General features: G+C 43.9%; 1 protein-coding gene across 1 annotated transcript in view; it reads right to left on the bottom strand.

The window, feature by feature from the left end:
* The window catches only part of enpp1 (ectonucleotide pyrophosphatase/phosphodiesterase 1), a 53,117-nt gene that overhangs the window by 16,189 nt on the left and 11,722 nt on the right, over positions 1-25,206 (bottom strand). Inside the window, exons 2-16 of the mRNA XM_071369625.1 lie at positions 21,111-21,186; positions 20,473-20,598; positions 11,454-11,579; positions 10,342-10,405; positions 8,606-8,703; positions 8,234-8,313; positions 7,171-7,290; positions 5,245-5,354; positions 4,951-5,016; positions 4,745-4,817; positions 4,479-4,587; positions 2,354-2,485; positions 1,435-1,466; positions 1,174-1,301; positions 163-232 (exon numbers count right to left, since the gene is read on the bottom strand). Of these exons, the coding sequence (XP_071225726.1) occupies positions 163-232; positions 1,174-1,301; positions 1,435-1,466; positions 2,354-2,485; positions 4,479-4,587; positions 4,745-4,817; positions 4,951-5,016; positions 5,245-5,354; positions 7,171-7,290; positions 8,234-8,313; positions 8,606-8,703; positions 10,342-10,405; positions 11,454-11,579; positions 20,473-20,598; positions 21,111-21,186 (1,410 nt within the window). The remainder of the gene's footprint in view (positions 1-162; positions 233-1,173; positions 1,302-1,434; positions 1,467-2,353; positions 2,486-4,478; positions 4,588-4,744; positions 4,818-4,950; positions 5,017-5,244; positions 5,355-7,170; positions 7,291-8,233; positions 8,314-8,605; positions 8,704-10,341; positions 10,406-11,453; positions 11,580-20,472; positions 20,599-21,110; positions 21,187-25,206) is intronic.

Below are 25,206 nucleotides of genomic sequence, written 5' to 3' on the forward strand. Positions count from 1 at the left end.
TGTGATTCAAGTGTAATGTAGCTATTAGAGTTAGCTGTTTTTTTGTTAGAGACAGTATGTTCGGATGGGTTTCCCTGGGTGTGTACATAACCACGTGTCCATACTGTAATATCACAGAGTATCAACGGAAGTACAGCATCATCCCTCTCACCCTTCCCTGACCTGCATGTTTTTGAAGATGTTATCCGAGCCGTGGAATCCACCAGTGCAGTACTTGACTTCCTCAGGTCGTCTGTGGACGAACAGAGATGAAAAAACATTATTCCATTCCTAGAAAGGACATCACACCTCCAACAGAACACAGGGTGTTCTTTAATGGAAGTCTCTCCAAAATAATCAAGGTAGAATCAGGAATTCCTCAGGGCAGGTGTCTAGGCCCCTTACTTTTTTCAATCTTTACTAATGACATGACACTGAGTTACCTGTATTTTATATATATTTATACAACACAAAAATTGAGGGGTTATCAATTGGACAGCTGTATAAACCAGCCCAACTAAATAATAGCTCACATCCTCAACTGTGGCAACCATAACAACAAGGAACAGCTTTCAGCACCCATTAAAGACATCCGTAAAAAACATGCACAAACATGGGCAAAACAAAATGTCTGTTGGTATGTTAATAGGCTTTCTGTTAACCGGAGACCAACTATCACTTTATGTGTGGCAGCTGTTGAGAATTTCAGCGGTCAAGTCATCTTGTCGAATAATGTCTCATAGCAACAGACAAACATAACGAGAGTTAAACATTTACTTTTGAATCATTTAGCAGATGCTCTTATCCAGAGCGACCCACAGTAGTGAGTGCATACATTTTTGTACTTTTCCGTATAAATATAAAGTGGGATGACCTTTTGCAAGTATCTGTAACTGCTTTCAAAGTGCATGTAGGGAGAAATGCATATAGGGACAAGTGCATGTAGGCACGTTTAAAGTGAATGTCAATGGACAATGTGTAGTTCTAACCGGTGCGGATTTAGTTTTGCCTGGAACTCATGACTTGAAAAAGGAGTGAACCGTGATGAGTAGGCTAACTTAAGTAACTAACAAATATTTTAAACGGTACTTATACTTTGGCTTAATGCCAGAGTAAAGCGAAGAGTGCAGCTTAGGTTATGGGGGCATCTGTCACTTGAGACAAAGCAAACAAGAGAGTTGTGTTATGACATACAGAGCTGCTTGCCAGCCAGGCTTCATGTAGAGATGGGCCTTCTCAATGCGCACGTTGTTAGCAAAGTGCATCCGTTTGGGGAGGTGCTCTTTGAGGTAGGGCCTCATGGGCTGGTCAGGGCTCCTGCACTTCAAAACACACAGCAAGAGAAGAGCAGAGAGTCAATGAAGGGACAGAGCCTGTTTGAGCTAAGGCAAGCAAATCATTTTTCAATTCATCTTATTAACACAGAAGTCAACTGGGCACAAATACTTCACATACCGACAGATTCTTCACCAGGCCTTCATAGTCGACTGGGGGGGGGAAAAACAGACATAGTTGGTAACTCAAGGGTCATGACCTTCCCCTTCCCAAATCACTCTTGACCCCTTGGCCCCAACCGCTTGACCCTTTTCCCCTTCCCCTTGGCCCCAAACGCTTTGCCCCTTCCCCTTGGCCCCAAACGCTTTGCCCCTTCCCCTTGGCCCCAAACGCTTTGCCCCTTCCCCTTGGTCCCAAACGCTTTGCCCCTTCCCCTTGGCCCCAAACGCTTTGCCCCTTCCCCTTGGCCCCAAACGCTTTGCCCCTTCCCCTTGGCCCCAAACGCTTTGCCCCTTCCCCTTGGCCCCAAACGCTTTGCCCCTTCCCCTTGGTCCCAAACGCTTTGCCCCTTCCCCTTGGACCCAACCGCTTTATTCTTCCCCTTATGTTTGCAGATCTGGATGGTCTGCATAGGTACAGTGCGATTAAGATTAAAATCACTTTAGTCAATTGTACACATAGTCCAACCGAATACTTTAACCCAACCCCTGCGAAAGACACACATATATACAGGTTTTTGGAGATGTGCGGGGGCTGCCACAACCGGGACGCCAGGGGAGCTGTTGTTGTGGGGGTTTAAGTTCCTTGCTCAACGGCACAATGGCAGGCAATGGCATCTAGGATTTGATAGCAGCAACCCTTCAGTTGCCAGCTCACTCTAACCGCTAGGCTACCTGCTGCCCCAGTGAAGTGGTGAAGCTTCTACCTTAATGCTTACACATGACTAAATCTGACAAAAATCTAAGGGTAAGGACCAAGGAGGGAATTGGGACCAGCTTTAACACTGGATGGTATTTCAACGTAAGGCCAGGAAGAGGGAGGAAAACAGCTGGAAGTGACACGTTGTCATCATCAACAGTCATCATCAACAGTTACTCACAGGAGAAGAAGTCTTCTGGGAGGTTCTTGGGTCGGATTCGCGCGGCAGGGCCTTGGATGACAGTGAAGTCGTCAATGTTGTCCTGGTACGAGTTTACAAATGCAGCCTTTTTGCAGGAAGCTTCCTCCATTCCTGCAATTACAGTAAACACACACACACAAGGTCACCATTTAAAAAACAATTGCCATTGTTTTTGTATTGTTGTTCCTGGCAACTGGGCAGTCAGAGCAATAGGAGAAGTTAGAGCAGAGAAATGGAGGATGAGAAAAAACAGTAAAAGACTTCAACAGCACCATAATTAGGCGGTCTAATCTGTACCAGATTTCAGAGGGAATCTTTTTTTTTTTACTGAACAAACTGTTAATTTGAAATTATAACCAGATTATTGTTACTAGGATTATATCCTCCATTTCCCAATCAATCAATCACAATCACATCAATCACATTGACAAAAAATAACCCAAGAGCAATGCAATGATTGGTATAGGCTAAATAAAAAAGATTCCCATATGATATTTGTTATATTAAAAACCTGACATCAAATTATTATTACAAGGCCAGTTGAGCAGCCATCGGTCAGTGCCACCAAATTAATTTAATTTTGTTAATCCTTTACACGCATAATGACATAATTACAAGACTAGACACATGTCAAATGCTATGCAGATGTTGCGAGCATCTCTCCTCTGTAAACCTCCCTGGCTCCCTCATCCTCGTTTAGCTAAATCATTCACAGCTGTTTCAGCATTCACTCTGACCTTGTTTTACAAAAGTTTTCACTCTGCCTTGGATTCCCCCACAACAGGTGCTAGGGCAGCGTCCCTAATGGAACCCTATTTCTTATATAGTGCACTACTTCTGAACCAGCCTTATGGGACCTGGTCAAAAGTATTGAACTAAATAGGGAATAGGGAGCCATTTTGGACTCATCCATTGTCTCAGCCAAAACAAACAGTACGTGTAGCTGACAGTAAGCATTCAAATGCCCCCACAATGGAGGAGGCCAGAAGCTGGAAGACAATCGAAAAGTTACTCAATAGAGGAACTATAACATTTAAACAAAACTATGTTGTGGTAATATACATTATGGCTACATTGTTAATTGTTATGTTTTATTTCTGAATTGCTACTTGTACAATAAAATCTGTGGACAACAACTTAATGATTGAGTTTAATAGTGGATTGTGTGTTATAAGGCAGGAGCTATGCAGCCGTTATATAACAGCTAAGGGACGTTAGCCAGGAGCTATGCAGCCATTATACAACGTTAGCCAGGAGCTATACAGCCGTTATACAACGTTAGCCAGGAGCTATGCAGCCGTTATACAACGTTAGCCAGGAGCTATGCAGCCGTTATACAACGTTAGCCAGGAGCTATGCAGCTGTTATACAACAGCTAAGGGACGTTAGCCAGGAGCTATGCAGCCTTTATACAACAGCTAAGGGAAGTTAGGCAGGAGCTATGCAGCCATTATACAACAGCTAAGGGACGTTAGCCAGGAGCTATGCAGCCATTATACAACAGCTAAGGGACGTTAGCCAGGAGCTATGCAGCCATTATACAACAGCTAAGGGACGTTAGCCAGGAGCTATGCAGCCATTATACAACAGCTAAGGGACGTTAGCCATCATTTAGCTGCCAGATACTGACTCGATATGAGCTCTTTTTTTTTTGATGAGTCACTAATATTTAGGGATGTTGGAAAATCAGCTACTTCCTCTTTTTATTTTCAGCCCTTTTCCCCCCTAGACCAACTCCTCTTTCATGTTGAGTAGTAGTGGATGCTCACTATCGCATCACCTTATGATTTACAGCAGACCCATAAAGTAAACCACTTGTCTTTTTTCATTTGCCAAAAAACACTAAATGGGTTACCTCCGCCTCCCCTGCTTTCACATTGACTTTCTTAGTGCTTATCTCTGAGAAACATTGTTTCTCTTGTACTGTACGTTTCCCCTCGAGGCCCTTTGCTCCAGTAGGAGCTAAAACAACAAGTCACTTTCCAATCTACTGTTTCATCTGAATGCTGTGTATAAAACAAGGCTACTGATTCCTCTGTTGATCGCAGAGACCACTGTGTGTACAGGACAATCCGGCTGTGTGTTGTGGCAACATGCTGCTCACCGTGGTCAGACAGAAGCACCAGGTTGACACAGCGGTGAAGGTTCTTCTGTTTCAAGCCGTCCATTAGAAGTCCTAACAACCTGTCCACGTTCAGCAGGGCCTCAATCACCTGCAAATACAGTATATAGTCATTCATAACACCACATGTTATTCAAGGCCCAGGAGTTCTGCCTGACTACTTTGTGGCCTTTGCTGGGCCTGCTTTGATTGGTTATAAATGACCCTCCACCTGATTGGTGGGTTGAATGAATAGAGAGGGATCTGACCTGGCTGCTCATTGGTCCGTATCGGTGGCCGGCAGAGTCTGGTTCCTCCATGTACAGAGTGTAAAAATCTGGCCTACATGAAAACAAAATGAAAGGACTCTGATTACATAGTGAGGTCCGATCAAATGAAAGAGATGTACGTAAGTGTTTGGTCTGTCCTTCAAAATGATGCTCATTTAATGGTTATAAGAAGCATATTTCCATACCTTTCCCCTTGAGGCAAGTTCAGCCATTGAAATATGGTTGTGATTCTCTCCTCAAATTGGATGTTCCTAAGACAAAGATACCGCTTTATTTCTTACTTTAGAAGGCATCACTATGGATAGCTTAAACACTGCTACAGTACACTACAGCAAATGCGGGTCACCTACAAATAATACATTAATACTTTATATCCTACAAAACAAATAGATGGGGTATTCACTATAGGATAATTACCTACTCCTCTTTATTATGACAAACAAACATGGATAAGAAAGACCATTACGCAAGTCTCTTACCTGTCATACTTCTTATAGAAGTCAGGTAATCTTCCATTGACTGCCACATCAGAGCCCGGCCAGAAGAATGTGGCTGACTTCAGGTTATTGTCCATGGCAGTGAACCAAACCTAGAGAGAGAGACAGTGGAGGTGCTCTGATCGTCAAAACAACCACAGACCACTAGAAAGAGCTACCCTAATAACTCATTCATTCAGGTACATCAGAATAAGCAGTACTTTATCATTAGATCTAAAGGTTTTCCCAATAAACTCATCAAAACTGAATCTATACGCTGTTTGCCTTTCACTCCAGCCACCCGGGTTTGCTTCCTGCTCCCTCCGTTCGCTACATTGGTTGTCAGAAGTGAGATGGTGCCTGATAGGCCATTGGAGAGGCATGTACACGTGAGGGACACGCTCTCCCGAAGGAAGGGGGTAATGTAGCGACATTAACACCTAGAAACCTCATCAAGAGGTTCAGACCTCTTGGTGTAATGGTTAAGGTGTTGGCTTGATAGTCGTTGGACCCAGGTCTGAGTCGCGTTGGGGCTACCCCCCAAATTGGTGTCAGAAGTGGGATGGCGGCCGTGAGGCCACCAGAAAGCCTGGCGGACGTGTAAAGAGGCTTGAAAGAAAGTTGATGCACGGGGACGTGCCTTCCCGTTTGGAGGGCCCAGTGTAGTGATCCTCAGCTCCTCACTATATGAGCCACATTACAATTCCCTCCCAATGGGTTAACCCTAACAGGCTCAGGAGAGGCGAAGGTCGAATCATGTGTCCTCCTAAACATGACCCGCCAAACCGCCCTCCTTAAAACACCCGCCTGCTTAACCCGGAAGCCATCTGCACCAATGTGTTGGAGGAAACACCGTTCAACTGACGACCGGAGTCAGCCTGCAGGCACCCGGCCAGCCACAAGGAGTCGCTAGAGCGCGATGAGCCAAGTAAAGCCCCCCCGGCCAAACCCTCCCCTAACCCGGACGACGCTGTGCGACGCCCTATGGAACTCTCGGTCACGGACGGTTATGAAACAGCCTGGGATCAAACCCGGTCTTTAGTGACGCCTCAAGCTGTGTCACTCAGGAGGCCCAGGGTTGTTTTAGTAAACATAGTTCTGTAATGCCATTATGTCTTATCGTTAGGGTTGTTTTAGTAAACATAGTTCTGTAATGCCATTATGTCTCATAGTTAGGGTTGTTTTAGTAAACACAGTTCTGTAATGCCATTATGTCTCATAGTTAGGGTTGTTTTAGTAAACACAGTTCTGTAATGCCATTATGTCTCATAGTTAGGGTTGTTTTAGTAAACACAGTTCTGTAATGCCATTATGTCTCATAGTTAGGGTTGTTTTAGTAAACACAGTTCTCTAATGCCATTATGTCTCATAGTTAGGGTTGTTTTAGTAAACACAGTTCTGTAATGCCATTATGTCTCATAGTTAGGGTTGTTTTAGTAAACACAGTTCTCTAATGCCATTATGTCTCATAGTTAGGGTTGTTTTAGTAAACACAGTTCTGTAATGCCATTATGTCTCATAGTTAGGGTTGTTTTAGTAAACACAGTTCAAATGGATTTCCTCAACAACATTCATGTTATTATTCCTCAATCATTTTTTCCAGCTAAATGTTTCAGGAGGAAATCTTCTCGAATTGCCATCTGTGACTTGTTCTAACAACAACAGGGCTCCTTATGTCTTCCGAAGCTCCACTTTTCTAGCCTGGGTACCAGTCTGTTTGAGTTATCATTCTACTCCTTGTCATTCTTAACATGACACAAGGAGTGGAATGTTAGCCTGACCCTGAGAACCTGTTTTGCTACCAGTCAAGTTACATTTCTCCTAACACTAGGGCCACATTATCCTAAAACCAATAAGCTCTAGCAGTAAACTAACATTGAATGAAGGTGCGGTATTTGCACTGTTGTGTATTCCAATGTATCCACTCACTGGTTCTCCTTGGTACCATTTGGCATTGAATTTTTCGGGAACTTTCAAACTGAAGGATGCGTTGCGGGTCACGTCATACATCTTGTTGTCCACGATCCCATGGGACTCTGGATAGAGGCCCTGTGGGAGAAACACACACCAGTGAGGCCCTGCGAGAGTAACACACACACCAGTGAGGCCCTGTGAGAGTAACACACACACCAGTGAGGCCCTGTGAGAGTAACACACACCAGTGAGGCCCCACTGGAGCCACCGGTTAACCCACTGGAGCCACCGGTTACCCCACTGGAGCCACCGGTTACCCCACTGGAGCCACCGGTTAACCCACTGGAGCCACCGGTTAACCCACTGGAGCCACCGGGTAACCCACTGGAGCCACCGGGTAACCCACTGGAGCCACCGGGTAACCCACTGGAGCCACCGGGTAACCCACTGGAGCCACCGGGTAACCCACTGGAGCCACCGGGTAACCCACTGGAGCCACCGGGTAACCCACTGGAGCCACCGGTTAACCCACTGGAGCCACCGGTTAACCCACTGGAGCCACCGGGTAACCCACTGGAGCCACCGGTTACCCCACTGGAGCCACCGGTTACCCCACTGGAGCCACCGGTTACCCCACTGGAGCCACCGGTTACCCCACTGGAGCCACCGGTTAACCCACTGGAGCCACCGGTTAACCCACTGGAGCCACCGGTTACCCCACTGGAGCCACCGGTTACCCCATTCGGTTAACCCACTGTGTTGAAAGAAGTCTGGAGGTTAAATGGAAGGTGTGGGTTAGTCCAATAGATCTGAAATCACCGCCCACAGTTGCACACCTCCAACACAGTTTCTCCTGAGATGCAGCATGTCCTAGCCATCCAGCCACAACAGGAGGTCCTTTGTTATCATTAGTCGTAAGTGACAATTTGATGGATAAGGTGATTTAAAGAGTCATCTTTCTTTTAAGTGAATTCCATTTTCAAATAAACAAATAAGCCAGTTGTGTATACAATTCTGCAGAGTTACCGACGCCTGACTGGTTCCATATTAGATCAACTAAGACGAGCATCACACTTACAGTCACAATGGTGTAGTGGTTGGGGAAGGTCTTGGTGGGGTAGACGGGTCTCATGTACGAGGTAGAAGTGCCACAGTTGCCTGAAATAGATGGAGACGGAAAATAGTTAAAAGCTGCCAAAGTAAATGGATCATTTCACCATGAGGATAATGGTTTTAAAAGAGGTCAGACTGACGTCTTTTGCGATGGTGCGGACATAAGTGACCAAATAAACAATTGTTTCCTGAAACAGGATAATTTCCCCCACGGCGTCTTTACTTGATTGTAATCTGACGTCGTTTCAACCAGAAACCAAATTTCAACCAGATAACTTCTTTACAACGTTTCATGCCAAATGTTGCCCTACGCACCAGAAAACAATGGTGTGCTTACGTAATTTGCTGATGACTGGAAGAAGACTGCCATAGGCCTTTAAATAACCTGCCCGGAAGCCATCCATAGACACCAGGATCAGAGGGGGTTTGGAAAAACTGGGGATACAAACAGAGAATGAGCTGTATTGAGGTTAAAATGGAACATACATTTTTTCCTGGAAAGCATGAATCTAAAACTGTCTGAGTCTGGCACAGTGTGGATGGTACAGTTCCACCGTTACAGTAGTTGTGCTGTGGGTTTATGTGGAGAAACACAAAGCAGCCCTTTGACTGTGGGGAACTGACATGAACTGACTAGATGAGAAGGATAGGCAGGATGGATTCAGCCCACACAGACACACAGAGAGAGGAGGGCAGGATGGATTCAGCCCACACAGACACACAGAGAGAGGGGAGGGCAGGATGGATTCAGCCCACACAGACACACAGAGAGAGGGGAGGGCAGGATGGATTCAGCCCACACAGACACAGAGAGAGAGGAGGGGGAGGGCAGGATGGATTCAGCCCACACAGACACACAGAGAGAGGAGGGGAGGGCAGGATGGATTCAGCCCACACAGACACACAGAGAGAGGAGGAGGAGGGCAGGATGGATTCAGCCCACACAGACACAGAGAGAGAGGAGGGGGAGGGCAGGATGGATTCAGCCCACACAGAGAGAGGAGGGGGCAGGATGGATTCAGCCCACACAGACACACAGAGAGAGGAGGGGAAGGGCAGGAAGAGGTCTGGGGCTGGATGGCTGCATCCAAGATGAGTCAGATATATCTAAGGCCTGTGGCTTAAAAATGTTCCCATTTCCCTGAGAATTTAAAAACTTTCCCCTTCCCTTTTTCAACTGAAATGCAACGCAGGGTAAAGCCAGATTTCAGTTGAACACAACGGTTGCTTTTTTCTCTCTCCTTCCTTTCACTCCTTCTTCCGCTCTCCCTCTCTTTTCTCCAACATGAGGGATAACAGAGGTAAGTGCTGTTATGTTAAAGTTATTTAAGGCTCTCTGTGGTTCAGTAATAGGCGTTTTAAACTGTTATCTATTCATCATGACAGAGAGGGCCGTACCAGAGGAGATTTCTGTGTTTTCCTGTAAAGGCTAACAACTCATAAAATAAACCCTAATTTGAAGTTATAGCCAATAGAAATCCCCCCCTTCCCCAAAAGAGAAAACACAAGAATGAGTGACGTCAGTCATTAAGAAGAAGAAAAAACATTCAAAAGAAAAACAACGTTAATTAGTTCAAAGCCCTTAGGGAAGGTCTTTCAGACTAAAAATGGCTTCAAGACATCCAGCTGTTTACGTTTCCATAGTCTAACAAGTCTGTGGTCCCACCCTTACCGCACAACATGCCACACACACACACAATACACAGCCCCATTAGCTAAGTTTCCATATAGACACTGAACATCTTCACTCCAACTTCTCCATCATAAAAGCCAGGAATAACGTATTTGGGTTAATCCTGTTTTAGTCTCACAAGTAGAGCAAATGGCCTCAACTTGTACACAATGCATTTGCGTCATAATGTGCTCTGTTTTTGTCTGTAGTACGCACAGATTGTAGTGTGACTAAGTAACAACACTGTGTGTATACACTATCAAGCTGTTTAAATCAAGGACTGTGCTGTCCCTTATAGCACAGTGGGACCTCCAAATTCAACAGTAGATACTATCTTCAGACTGTGGTGTATGAAAGTGTTTCTCACAGAGAAAGTACTGTAGTTGTGGAAAATGACTTACCCGGCAGGACATTGTGGTGTTTGAATGTCCTCACACTCCTCTTCTATCCAAGACTTCACTCCCACTGGAAAATATTATTATAAATCAACCATTCTGTCGTCACTAATTTGTGGCGACCTACCAAACACATCGACAGGACATCTATCTACTAGACTAAAATCACATTACACTTACACCTAATCTAATACATCTAATATTTTAAAAAAATTATGAAGTGAACATTGTGCTTGGATCGCTTAGGCTAAAGCAAGCCAAGTAATGGTGAATACTAGCTAAAATGACCATGAGTTAAAGCTTTATTAGGGTAGTTAAGAGTGATAAGTATGAAGCCAACTGGATGACTCTAAAACAGCTCTAAAATGTAGATGTGAGATACTGTATAGTCTAAGCCAGTGTTTCTCAACCTCTAGTTCCCGGACCGGCACCTCAGATGGTCAATTCTCTGGCAACCATTTATTCAGTTCTAGAAGTGCTAGTGTAAGTGGGTGTCCAAATAGGAAGGCCCTAGCTTGCTGGTCCCTGGTACAAATAAGGTTGAGAAACACTGGTCTAAGCATTTATAATATGGTCAGGGATAGTGAAAGATTGAGAGGGCCTTATGTTGGGGAATTCATTCCACCACACTGGAGGAGCTAGAAAAGAGAGAGACCAACAGCAATCAGAAATCAACACACACAAGTCTATCTGTGGGACTGAGTGCATTGGAACTATAGGGAGAAGATGATTTTTACAATCAGAGGTGGAATTCAGTTTATATTCAGCTGCAAATGTGTTAAATCCTAAAATCCCTTGACACAATGTCCTAATATCTGGTGAGCCTTACTTTCCTTTGGAAAACAATTCTACCAACCGTCAACAACCAACTGTAAACAACTTTACTGTCAACCACCCACTCTAACTGTCAACAACCAACTGTAAACTGTCTGAGTATAGGTCTTTATGTAACAGACCTGGGCAAAATACTTGAAAGTATTTGAGGTGCACTTGATATAGCCTTAAAATCTAAAATATTTGAATCTATATGATAAATGTATTTGACCAAGGTAGGTTGCTAACACAGATGTTGTTCGGGACTGCAATCCATGCAGGGTCAGTTTAGTCTATGGTTTTACCTTTGCAGGAGCTGTAGTAATTTACACAGCAGTCCCCTGCGTTCACACAGTCATCCGAGCAGGAGCACAGGCCATTGGCCAACCTCTCCTCACCACAGCGGAATATGGAACAGGTCCAGCGCTGACCTGAGAGGAGAGAGAGCGAAAGTCAGTGAGAAAAAGAGTTTATGACAGGAAAATATTTAAGTATGAGGGAGAGAGAGAAACAGATTTTATGACAGAAAAAGAGGGAGAATGTGAGTGTGAGAGAAGGACAGAGGGGAGAACGCGAGAGAGAGAGGAGGAAAGAGAGGAAGAGGAATAAAGAGAGGAAGAGAGCAGAAGAGAGGGAGTACATGTGTGTGAGTTTGTTTGTAGGAGAGCAACTTAAGGACAAACTCAGAGAGCAGCAGTTGAGGAATCTGTCATCTCTCCTACCACTGTCTGCTTCTCACAAAGCACTACAGTAAAGCAAGTGAGTTTTACCAATTAGAACAGACAGAGACAGAGCACTACCTGTTTTGAACCCATATTATTAGCAACAAACAGGCTTGTGTTTTGCATGTTATTCTTGCATTAATACGTGTCACATATCAGTTTACAAACAAATATATATATCATTGAGTTAATAAAGCAGTATACAAACATGGTGTCTTTTGTTTTCTTGAGAAAGGCAGCTCCGAACTGCAGGCGTTTCGGCCTAGCTCAGTGCTTTCTGTGGTGGTGTGGCAAGCCAGCAGAAAATACGGAGCGTTATGCCATGATTGACTCAGTGTTCTGTCACTCATGGGGACACTAGGTCACCACCAAGTCTAAAGGTAGAGCTCTAAAATTCTGGCCCCTTGGGTGCTTCCATAGAGATACATTAGAAGTGCCCATCCAAGAAGGCTCAAGATTATTGGCCACAGATAAAATGACGTGAAATCACTACAGTAGCTTTGATTGGCCTGACCATGTCAACATCATACTTTCAAAATCTTAGCTAGCGGTCATCATCATGAATCAAGTCGACAATCTACTGGCAAATCCTTGTCATATGAAGAGAAATAATGAAGAGAAATTATAGATAAAACGTATCGGCTCATCGGCCATAAACATTACAAGTTGGAAATCACAAATTCAACAATGAGTGGTTTGGAAGGAATCAGTGGCTAACTGCAAGCATTGTAAAAATGAGCTACGACTGAGAAAATACGCTTTGAACTGATCCAACAAATTGTAAAAATCGTGAACTCTGGCCTCTTTCTAGAGCCAGACTTTGATTACAAAATTTGCCCACGAAGGACTGCCGCGCCACCTTCCTGTTCAAGTGAGCACAGCACAACAAGGTGAGTCCAAACATGTAATGTATGCTGCTGCATAAATGATGTAATATGCCTGGGAGATATGCATACTGTAGCTAAGAAATGTATACTGTAGCTAAGAAAGTAATACTAAGTGTATGTTGTATAGTAAGCTGTTAGTAGCCCATTTTGCCTACTGTTCTGACTTGGTGGTGCACACGTAGCCTATAACCTGTTTTAGAGAAATGTAATCATAAAATATTTTAAGAGCTTTCATTGTCTGCTTATATGCCCACTTTATTTATCCTACGGTTCTGACTTGGTGTACAGGGAGAACACTAATGTACACCGACAGAATTCTGTCACTGTACATTTCAAAAGTGCTGTACAAATAGTTATATTGACTACGTCTGTCCCAGCTCACTCAATGTCTTAATCAAAATTACAGATCGCCTTTTATCCGCTTGACGTCCCCTTACATGCTGACCAGACCGGACACGTCGCTTGCGCGAGCGTCGCAAAATAAATGTAGAAATCCATGTTATTCAATTATTGCACCCACACTGCTCGCGAGCGTCTGCGATGCCAAGGGCTAAAATAGAACTCCTTTCTATTTCTGACGCAGACCGCGCTGAAAGTCATGCCTCTCCCATCTCCTCATTGGTTTATAGAAGCAGGTACCCACGTGCCATCCCCTCATTGGTTATACCCACGTGGGTGATTGAAAGACGAACTGTTGCCGGTTGTCGTGGTAAAACTATGAAAGTTTAGATGCCAATCGCCATTTAAGTTAAATGATGAAAAAGCCTGGAAGGAGGAGAGATGACTAGAAACGATTCGGTTGGCCGTTTTATGTGTGGATTAATTGTCGGAGTAGAGGACCTTGTGGCAGGTAAAACAACTCAATGTTTATATCCCAGGACAAATTAGCTAGCAACAGCAAGCTAGCTAAATAGGACAAATTAGCTAGCAAGAGCAAGCTAACTAGCTAAATTGCCATACATGTTTAATGCTTTTCGACCTGTCCCCAAATTAACGTAATTGGTTCAGAGTTTGTTTTGATATTTTAACCTGCGTGTTGTGATCGCGTTTGGTGTAGGGGGACAAAATAAATTTATGCACGGTAGCGCACGAGCACAGCCGGTTTGGGTTCGGTGTTATGCCATAGTTTGTACATCTCAATTGTCAGTAGCAACCACATTTGTTTAAGCAAGTCAGCCATATCAGCTATGTTTTTTTTTAAAGACAGTAGCTGCCAGACAGGTCTAGCAGTGGTATAGTGCAATTAATGTATTGTTTAGCGTTGTGTTGTGTAGTGGCTTTGCTAGCATGCATCCTACACAAACTGGCTATTGTATATCTTTGTTGGTGGTGTGGCTTTCATATAAGCCCTTGGGCAGCCAACCCACACACCATTTGTTTTGTATCACTTGTTTTCCTTGGTGCAAAGATATTAAACTAAGAGCCATGTTCCTGTGTTGCTCAATTGGTAGAGCATGTCATTTGCAACGCCAGGGTTGTGGGTTCGATTCCCACAGAGGACAAGTACGTAAAATGTATGCGCTCACTACTGTAAGTCACTCTGGATAAGAGCATCTGCTGAATGACTAAAATGTAATGTAAAATATAAAACCACGTGTGGGGAAACCACACTGCCAAGAATACCACATGGAAGCTAGGGGACCGCTGGCCACAGTGACCAGTGTAACCGGTGTGAAATGGCTAGCTAGTTAGTGTTGACGTCACTAGCTCTGAGACATCGATGAAGTTGTTTCCCTTGCTCTGCAAGGGCTGCAGCTTTTGTGGAGTGATAGGTAACGATGCATCGTGGGAGGCAGTTGTTGATTTGTTCAGAGTGTCCCTGGTTCGAGGAGAGTGCTGGAAGCAGTACTGTTACACCAGAAAGGACCCTAAAAGGGAAGACTTGGCACTGTGGGTTTCAGACAGACTCGCTTTGAGGACAATACAGTGCCACGGCCCGCTACCAAAACCTGCGGGCTCTCCTTCACTGTAGCCAACGTGAGTAAAACATTTAAACGTGTTAACCCTCGCAAGGCTGCAGGCCCAGACGGCATCCCCGGCCGCATCCTCAGAGCATGCGCAGACTAGCTGGCTGGTGTGTTTACGGACATATTCAATCAATCCTTATCCAAGTCTGCTGTCAACCACATGCTTCAAGATGGCCACCATTGTTCCTGTTCCCAAGAAAGCTAAGGTAACTGAGCTAAATGACTACCGCCCTGTAGCACTCACTTCCGTCATCATGAAGTGCTTTGAGAGACTAGTCAAGGACCATATCACCTCCACCCTACCTGACACCCTAGACCCACTCCAATTTGCTTACCGTCCCAATAGGTCCACCGACAATGCAATCACCATCACACTGCCCTAACCCATCTGGACAAGAGGAATACCTATGTAAGAATGCTGTTCATTGATTACAGGTCAGCATTTAACACCATAGTACCCTCCAAACTCGTCATCAAGCTCGAGACCCTGGGTCTCGACCCCGCCCTGTGCAACTGGGTACTGGACTTCCTGACGGGCCGCCCCAGGTGGTGAGGGTAGGTAACAACATCTCCACCCCGCTGATCCTCAACATTGGTCCCCACAGGGGTGCGTTCTCAGCCCTCTCCTGTACTCCCTGTTCACCCACGACCGCGTGGCCATGCACGCCTCCAACTCAATCATCAAGTTTGCAGACGACACTACAATGGTAGGCTTGATTACCAACAACGACTAGACGGCCTACAGGGAGGAAGCGAGGGCCCTCGGAGTGTGGTGTCAGGAAAATAACCTCACACTCAATGTCAACAAAACAAAGGAGATGATCGTGGACTTCAGGAAACAGCAGAGGGAGCACCCCCCTATCCACATCGACGGGACAGTAGTGGAGAAGGTGGAAAGTTTTAAGTTCCTCGGCGTACACATCACGGACAAACTGAAATGGTCCACCCACACAGACAGCGTGGTGAAGAAGGCGCAGCAGCGCCTCTTCAACCTGAGGAGGCTGAAGAAATTCGGCTTGTCACCAAAAACACTCACAAACTTTTACAGATGCACAATCGAGAGCATCCTGTTGGGCTGTATCACCGCCTGGTACGGGAGCTGCTCCGCCCATAACCGGAAGGCTCTCCAGAGGGTAGTGAGGTCTGCACAACGCATCACCGGGTGCAAACTACCTGCCCTCCAGGACACCCGATGTCACAGGAAGGCCAAAAAGATCATCAAGAACAACAACCACCCGAGCCACTGCATGTTCACCCCACTATCATCCAGAAGGCGAGGTCAGTACAGGTTAAAGGTCGACCGAATAGGATTTTTCAACGCTGATACCGATACCGATTATTGGAGGCCCAAAAAAAGCCGATTAAATAGGCTGATTTTCTTACATTTATTTGTAATAATGACAATTAACAACAATACTGAATGAACACTTTTCTTTTACCTTAATATAATACATCAATAAAATCAATTTAGCCTCAAATAAATAATGAAATATGTTCACTTTGGTTTAAATAATGCAAAAACAAAGTTTTGGAGAAGAAAGTAAAAGTGCAATATGTGTCATGTAAAAAAGCTAACGTTTAAGTTCCTTGCTCAGAACATGAGAACATGTGAAAGCTGGTGGTTCCTTGCAACATGAGCCTTCAATATTCCCAGGTCAGAAGTTTTAGGTTGTAGTTATTATAGGAAGATTTCTCTCTATACCATTTGTATTTCATATACCTTTGACTATTGGATGTTCTTATAGGCACTTTAGTATTGCCAGTGTAACAGTATAGCTTCCGTCCCTCTCCTCGCACCTACCTGGGGTCGAACCAGGAACACATCGACAACAGCCCCCCTTGAAGCATCGTTACCCATGCAGAGCAAGGGGAACAACTACTCCAAGTCTCAGAGCGAGTGACGTTTGAAACGCTATTAGCGCGCACCCCGCTAACTAGCTAGCCATTTCACATCGGTTACACCAGCCTAATCTCGGGAGTTGATAGGCTTGAAGTCATAAACCGCTCAATGCTTGAAGCATTGCGAAGAGCTGCTGGCAAAACGCACGAAAGTGCTGTTTGAATGAATGCTTACGAGCGTGCTGCTGCCTTCCATCGCTCAGTCAGACTGCTCTATCAAATATCAAATCATAGACTTAACATAATAACACAGAAATACGAGCCTTTGGTCATTGATATGGTCGAATCTGGAAACTATCATTTAGAAAACAAAACGTTTATTCTTTCCGTGAAATACGGAACCGTTCCGTATTTTATCTAACGGGTGGCATCCCTAAGTCTAAATATTGCTGTTACATTGTACAACCTTCAATGTTATGTCATAATTATGTACAATTCTGGCAAATTAATTACGGTCTTTGTTAGGAATAAATGGACTTCACACAGTTCGCAACGAGCCAGGCGGCCAAAACTGCTGCATATACCCTGACTGCTTGCACGGAACGCAAGAGAAGTGACACAATTTCCCTAATTATAAGAAATTCATGTTAGCAAGCAATATTAACTAAATATGCAGGTTTAAAAATATATACTTGTGTATTGATTTTAAAGAAAGGCATTGATGTTTATGGTTAGGTTTGGTGCAACGACAGTGCTAAATCATCACCCGTTTGGCGAAGTAGGCTGTGATTCGATGAGAAATGAACAGGCACCGCATCGATTATATGCAACGCAGGACACGCTAGATAAACTAGTAATATCGACCATGTGTAGTTAGCTAGTGATTATGTTAAGATTGATTGTTTTTTATAAGATAAGTTTAATGCTAGCTAGCAACTTACCTTGGCTTCTTGCTGCCCTCGCGTAACAGGTAGTCAGCCTGCCATGCAGGCTCCTCGTGGAGTGCAATGTAAGGCAGGTGGTTAGAGCAGCATACCACCCTGCATACCACTGCTGGCTTGCTTCTGAAGCTAAGCAGGGTTGGTCCTGGTCAGTCCCTGGATGGGAGACCAGGTGCTGCTGGAAGTGGTGTTGGAGGGCCAGTAGGAGGCACTCTTTCCTCTGGTCTAAACAAAAGATCCCAATGCCCCAGGGCAGTGATTGGGGACACTGCTCTGTGTAGGGTGCCGTCTTTCGGATGGGACGTTAAACGGGTGTCCTGACTCTCTGAGGTCATTAAAGATCCCATGGCACTTATCGTAAGAGTAGGGGTGTTAACCCCGGTGTCCTGGCTAAATTCCCAATCTGGCCCTCAACCATCATGGTCACCTAATAATCCCCAGTTTACAATTGGCTCTTTCATCCCCCTCCTCTCCCCTGTAACTATTCCCCAGGTCGTTGCTGCAAATGAGAACGTGTTCTCAGTCAACTTACCTGGTAAAATAACGGTAAAATAAAATAAAAAAAGAGCGTATGACTAGTAACCGGAAGGTTGCAAAAACGAATCCCCAAGCTGACAAGGTAAAAAATCTGTCGTTCTGCCCCTGAACAAGGCAGTTAACCCACCGTTCCTAGGCCTTCATTGAAAATAAGAATGTGTTCTTAACTGACTTGCCTAGTTAAATAAAGGTGTAAAAAAACAACTATCGGCCAAACCGGTGTACAAAAATATCGATCTCCGATTATTATGAAAACTTGAAATTGGCCCTAATTAATCGGCTATTCCGATTAATCGGTCGACCTCTAGTACAGGTGCATCAAAGCGGGGGCCGAGAGACAAAAACAGCTTTAATCTCAAGGCCATTAGACTGTTAAACAGCCATCACTAACATTGAGTGGCTGCTGCCAACATACTGACTCAACTCCAGCCACTTTAATAATGGAAAAATTGATTTTATCACTAGCCACTTTATATTATATAATGTTTACTTACCCTACATTACTCATCTCATATGTATATACTGTACTCTATACCATCTACTGCAGCTTGCCTATGCCGTTCGGCCATCACTCATTTATATATTTTTATGTACATATTCGTATTCATTCCTTTACACTTGTGTGTATAAGGTAGTTGTTGTGAAATAGTTAGGTTATATTACTTGTTAGATATTACTGCATGGTCGGAACTAGAAGCACAAGCATTTCGCTACACTTGCATTAACACCTGCTAACCATGTGTATGTGACAGATAAATTTGATATGGGATGATGTTGCACATGATTGACCACATGGGTTCTGTCATGCTGCAGTTAACATTCCAGTTCACCTAAAAAAACGTGTTTTATAATAGTGTTAATAATTTATTCTGTACAGGAGAAAGCATTCATCTTTAAGTCCACGCACACAAACAAACATGTACACACACACAGTGTATTCGGAAAGTATTCAGACCCTTTGACTTTTTCCACATTTTGTTACATTACAGCCTTATTCTAAAATGGATTACATTTACAATCTACACACAATACCCTATAATGACAAAGCGAAAACAGATTTTTTGACATTTAAAAAAATGTATTAAAAATAAAAAAACATACCTTATTTACATAAGTATTCAGACCGTTTGCTATGAGACTCGAAATTGAGCTCAGGTGCATCCTGTTTCAATTGATCATCCTTGAGATGTTTCTACAACTTGATTGGAGTCCACCTGTGGGAAATTGCATTGATTGGACATGATTTGGAAAGGCACACCTGTCTATATAAGGTCCCACAGTTGAGTGCGCATGTAAGAGAAACAAATCAAGCCATGAGGTCAAAGGAATTGTCCGTAGAGCTCTGAGACAGGATTGTCAAGGCACACATCTGGGGAAGGGTCCCAATTTTTTTTTTAAACCACCAAGACTCTTCCTTAAGCTGGCCTCCCAGCCAAACTGAGCAATCGGGGGAGAAGGGCCTTGGTGAGGGAGGTGACCAAGAACCCGATGGTCACTCTGACAGAGCTCCAGAGTTCCTCTGTGGAGATGGGAGAACGTTCTAGAAGGCCTGATTGCAGCACTCCGCCAATCAGGCTTTTAAGATAGAGTGGCCGACGGAAGCCACTCCTCAGTAAAATGCACATGACAGCCCGCTTGGAGTTTGCCAAAAGGCACCTAAAGAACTCTCAGACCATGAGAAACAAGATTCTCTGGTCTGATGAAAACAAGATTGAACTCTTTGGCCTGAATGCCAACCATCGCATCTAGAGGAAACCTGGCACCATCCCTACAGTGAAGCATGGTGGTGGCAGCATCATGCTGTGGGGATGTTTTTCAACGGCAGGGACTGGGAGACTAGTCAAGATCGAGGGAAAGATGAACGGAGCAAAGTAGAGAGAGATCCTTGATAAAAACCTGCTCCAGAGCGCTCAGGACCTCAGACTGGGGGCGAAGGTTCACCTTCCAACAGGACAGCAACCCTAAGCACACAGCCAAGACAATGCAGGATTGGCTTCGGGACAAGTCTCTGAACGTCCTTCAGTGTCCCAGCCAGAGCCCAGACTTGAACCCGATCGAGCATCTCTGGAGACCTGAAAATAGCTGTGCAGTGACACTCCCCATCCAACCTGACAGAGCTTGAGAGGATCAGCAGAGAAGAATGGGATAAACTCCCCAAATACAGGTGTGTCGAGCTTGTAGCGTCATATAGAAGAAGACTCAAGGCTGTAGTTGCTGCCAAAGGTGCTTCAACAAAGTACTGAGCAAAGGGTCTGAATACTTATGTAAATGCAATATTTCTGTTTTTTCCTTTGTCATTATGGTGTATTGTGTGTAAACAAGGCTAATAGATGGTGGGTAGCTGGTGGGTAACCTGACCAGTTCTCTCCTGCTCTACATACCTCTGGTAGTGTAGTGTTGCAGTAACACTTGAGGTAGTCTAGGGACTTACCAGGCTCCACGCACACCTCGGTGTAATCCAGACAGCAGTTTCCCTCTTTCTCACAGGACAGGTCACAGTGGCACGATGCAGACTTGTCCCTGCTGCCCGTCACACACCTGTTTTTACAGCTCATCACTACAGGGGATGAGGAAAATATGTCATTGTGTTACTCAGGATGTCAACTACGCTAATCAGAATGTAATTTGTTATTCAGAATGTGACTTGTTACACAGAATTACATTTATATTACTCAGAACGTCAAATACGATACTCAGAATGTTATTTACATTCCTCAGAATAATTGGGAACATTTGACAGATTACAAAAAGCAGGAAAAAGTACATATGATTGGTTAATTATGGCTGAAAACACATTGAATGCTGTGATTAACATAGCTGTTTTTAGCTGTTTTTTCCCCTTTTCTCAAAAGAGAATATTGAACCATTTAAACTGGACATTCAATGCATTGAATTAGACTAGAACAGGATTTCTATTTTTACTGAAAAGCGTCTATTCAGTGGGCGAGCTCATAAAGACAATGGCGGGTTTTGTTTCTGTGTTTACAAATGGTCAGTTTTGCACAGCTGCCAAGCACAAGGCCTAAAAGGGCCGTAGACAGAGAAGGCTCGTTGTTAACTAAACCGTACCTTTAACATCGCAGCGCTGCTTCAAGGCAAATACGACCACGATGACAGTGATCATCAGCAAGCAGAGCAACAGTACCTGAGACGAGATAAAAAGATGAGAAAATTCCCCATGTGTAGGAGGCAAATCAATCAAATTTATTTCTAAAGTCCTTTTATATCAGCAGTTATCACAAAGTGCTTCACAGTAACCCGGGCCTAGAACTCAGAGGAAGAAATGCAGAAGCAGTGGCAGGAAAAGATCCCTACAAGTAAAACATCTAGAAAGGAAAAGAGATACATTTAGCATATTGTATAGTCCACTATTACCATTTTCACAGTATTCTGTCGACTCAAACCATACAGTGCTTGCTTGGATATTTTATTTTCACATTATCTTTCCAGCACGGTTCCAGTACCTACAGTGCATTCGGAAAGTATTCAGACCCTTTGACCTGTTCCATATTTTGTTACATTACAACCTTTTCTAAAATTGATTAAATAGTTTTTTCCCCCATCAATCTACACACAATACCCCATGATGACAAAGCAAAAACCGGTTATAATTTCTTGCTAAATTGCGTATATATATATATATATATATATACATACACACACACAGTTGAAGTCGGAAGTTTACATTACACTTAGGTTGTAGTCATTAAAACTCGTTTTTCAACCAATCCACAAATTTCTTAAAATAAAGTGGTGATCCTAACTGACCTAAAACAGGGCATTTTTACTAGGAATAAATGTCAGGAATTGTGAAAAACTGAGTTTAAATGTATTTAGCTAAGGTGTATGTAAACTTCCGACTTCAACTGTATATATATTGTAATGAAACAGGCAGGGAGCAGGCCTCGAACCCTCGACCTTCTAGCGCGAAGTCTAGCGCGCTATCGACTGTGCCGCAAAAGCATGCTCAAGCGGCAGAGTCGATATCCACCCTTATAAACCGTTACACCGTTACGTCGTTACACTACTCCCTCCTTTCAAAGAGCGCGTCCTCGCGCTAGCTTGCGACTCTATGTCTTATAGGAACGCACTCACTGGCCAAGCACACGCACTGTCGTGGATGCAAGATCCGATCACTTCTGACACCAATGTACAGAAACAGGCAGGGAGCAGGTCTCGAACCCTCAACCTTCTAGCCTGAAGTCCAGCGCGCTATCGACTGTGCCCTAAAAGCATGCTCCAGCGGCAGAGTCGATATCCTCGCTTATAAACCCAGGGTCGTTACAATATATATAAATATGAAATATCACATTTACATAAGTATTCAGACCCTTCACTCAGTACTTTGTTGAAGCACGTTTGGCAGCGATTACAGCCTCAAGTTTTCTTATGTATGACACTACAAGCTTGGCACACCTGCATTTGGGCAGTTTCTCCCATTCTTCTCTGCAGATCCTCTGTGGAAATTAAATATTAATTACATACTATGCTGTTTTTACTTAAGAGAACTGTCTATTGTTTTATGTTAATATTTTTACTGATACAGGCTTGTCGTGTGACTTAGTCATAAGTCTTGGCATACAGATAAGAACCGTTTGGGGTGAGACTGCAGTATGTGACATCCTGTTTTAACAATCTACAGGAATTAGATGTGTGGAAACATGCAGGAAGGAAGTGTCAATGGTGGCAACGTCAGCTATATACACAGACAAACTAAACACCTTTTATATACCATATGTTCTCATGTTCTGAGCAAGGAACTAATAGGTACTTTAGTATTGCCAGCCTAATCTCGGGAGTTGATATGCTTGAAGTCACAAACAGCGCAATGCTTGAAGCATTGCGAAGAGCTGCTGGCAAACGAAATAAAGTGCTGTTTGAATGAATGCTTACGAGCATGCTGCTGCCTACCACCGCTCAGTCAGAATGCTCTATCAAATATCAAATGATAGACTCAATTATAACATAATAACACACAGAAATACGAGCCTTAGGTCATTAATATGGTCAAATCCGGAAACTATCATCTCGAAAACAAAACGTTTATTCTTTCAGTGAAATACGGAACCGTTCTGTATTTTATCTAACGGGTGGCATCCATAATTCTAAATATTGCTGTTACATTGCACAACCTTCAATGTTATGTCATAATTACGTACAATTCTGGCAAATTAGTTCGCAACGAGCCAGGTGGCCCAAACTGTTGAATGAACGCAAGAGAAGTGACACAATTACCCTAGTTTAATATTGCCTGCTAACCTGAATTTCTTTTAACTAAATATGCAGGTTTAAAAATATATACTTCTGTGTATTGATTTTAAGAAAGGCATTGATGTCTATGGTTAGGTACATTCGTGCAACAATTGTGCTTTTTTCGCAAACGCGCTTTTGTTAAATCATCCCCCGTTTGGAGAAGTTGGCTGTCTTTGTTAGGAAGAAATAGTCTTCACACAGTTCGCAACGAGTCAGGCGGCCCAAAATGCTGTATATACCCTGACTCTGTTGCACAGAACGCAAGAGAAGTGACACAATTTCCCTAGTTAAAATAAATTCATGTTAGCAGGCAATATTAACTACATATGCAGGTTTAAAAATATATACTTGTGTATTGATTTTAAGAAAGGCATTGATGTTTATGGTTAGGTACACATTGGTGCCACGACAGTGCTTTTTTCGCGAATGCACTTGTTAAATCACCTGTTTGGCGAAGTAGGCTATGATTCAATGATAAATTAACAGGCACCACATCGATTATATGCAATGAAGGACAAGCTAGATAAACTAATAATATCATCAACCATGTGTAGTTAACTAGTGATTATGTTAAGATTGATAGTTTTTTTATAAGATACGTTTAATGCTAGCTAACACCTTACCTTGGCTTCTTGCTGCACTCGCATAACCGGTAGTCAGCCTGCCACGCAGTCTCCTCGTGGAGTGCAATGTAATCGGCCATGATCGGTGTCCAAAAATGCCGATTACCGATTGTTATGAAAACTTGAAATCGGCCGACCTCTAGTCAAGAGTTACTTGATTCGTTAATCTAATTATTTATATTTAATATTTATTTATTTATTTATTTTTTCGTCCCTTTTTCGTGGTATCCAATTGGTAGTAGTTACAGTCTTGTCTCATCGCTGCAAGTGCCGTACGGACTCGGGAGAGGCGAAGGTCGAGAGCCATGTGTCCTCCGAAACAAAACCCAACCAAGCTGCACTGCTTCTTGACAATACCCATCCATCGGCTGGAAGCCAGCCGCACCAATGTGTCGGAGGAAACACCGTACACCTGGCGACCGTGTCAGCGTGCACTGCGCCTGGCCTGCCACAGGAGTTCCTACTGCGCAATGAGACAAGGATATCTCTGCCGGCCAAACCCTCCCTAACCCAGACGACTCTGGGCCAATTGTGCGCCGCCACATGGGCCTCCCGGTCGCGGCCGGCTGCAACAGAGCCTGGACTCGAACCTGGAATCTCTAGTGGCACAGCGATGCAGTGCCTTAGACCACTGCGCCACTCGGGAGGCCTAATTTGTTTATTTTTGATTTAACAGGCAGTGTTGTTTTTAATTACCGGTCCCCTGGGGCCCTTCTGTAAATATGCACATGTATTTCCTCACGTGTATTCTTATTCTCTTTGGCATTTGTTTTAGAAATTTGGATTCAGAATATTGCTAGTAGTAATCATTTGTCATACAGTAAATAATGTCTGGATTTCCTGAATCAGAAATGCCATAAACTAAACGGTTGTTCTGGTCAAGCCTCTCTTGAGTTTATGGCGAAGGTGACTACAGATGGTATCTAGATACATGAAAGGGTTATATAATTTGACCAAGAACAGTCGGAAGCTCAACCCCCCCTAACTGTCTGAAGCAATGGCGACAATGGCGTACAGTATGGTCCTGCACCACTTCTACCGTGAGACCTGAGTCTGAGCCAGCAACCTGTACACAGTCAAAGCCATCAACTGCCTTTTCCTCTCAGGTTGTGCGACATGAGTCCACGTGGAGTGAGCATGGAGAGAGATCCTGTCAACTTCTTTCATGCTGCTGGTGTACTGGTAGGAAAATGGACAATAAATACATAACGGACTGTAAAGGACAGTGAACATGTGCCATTCGGGAGGACGAACTGAAACACTATCTGAAGAAGAACATGAAGACACTC

The sequence above is a fragment of the Salvelinus alpinus genome, chromosome 27 (assembly GCF_045679555.1).
Source record: "Salvelinus alpinus chromosome 27, SLU_Salpinus.1, whole genome shotgun sequence".
NCBI lineage: Eukaryota > Metazoa > Chordata > Actinopteri > Salmoniformes > Salmonidae > Salvelinus > Salvelinus alpinus.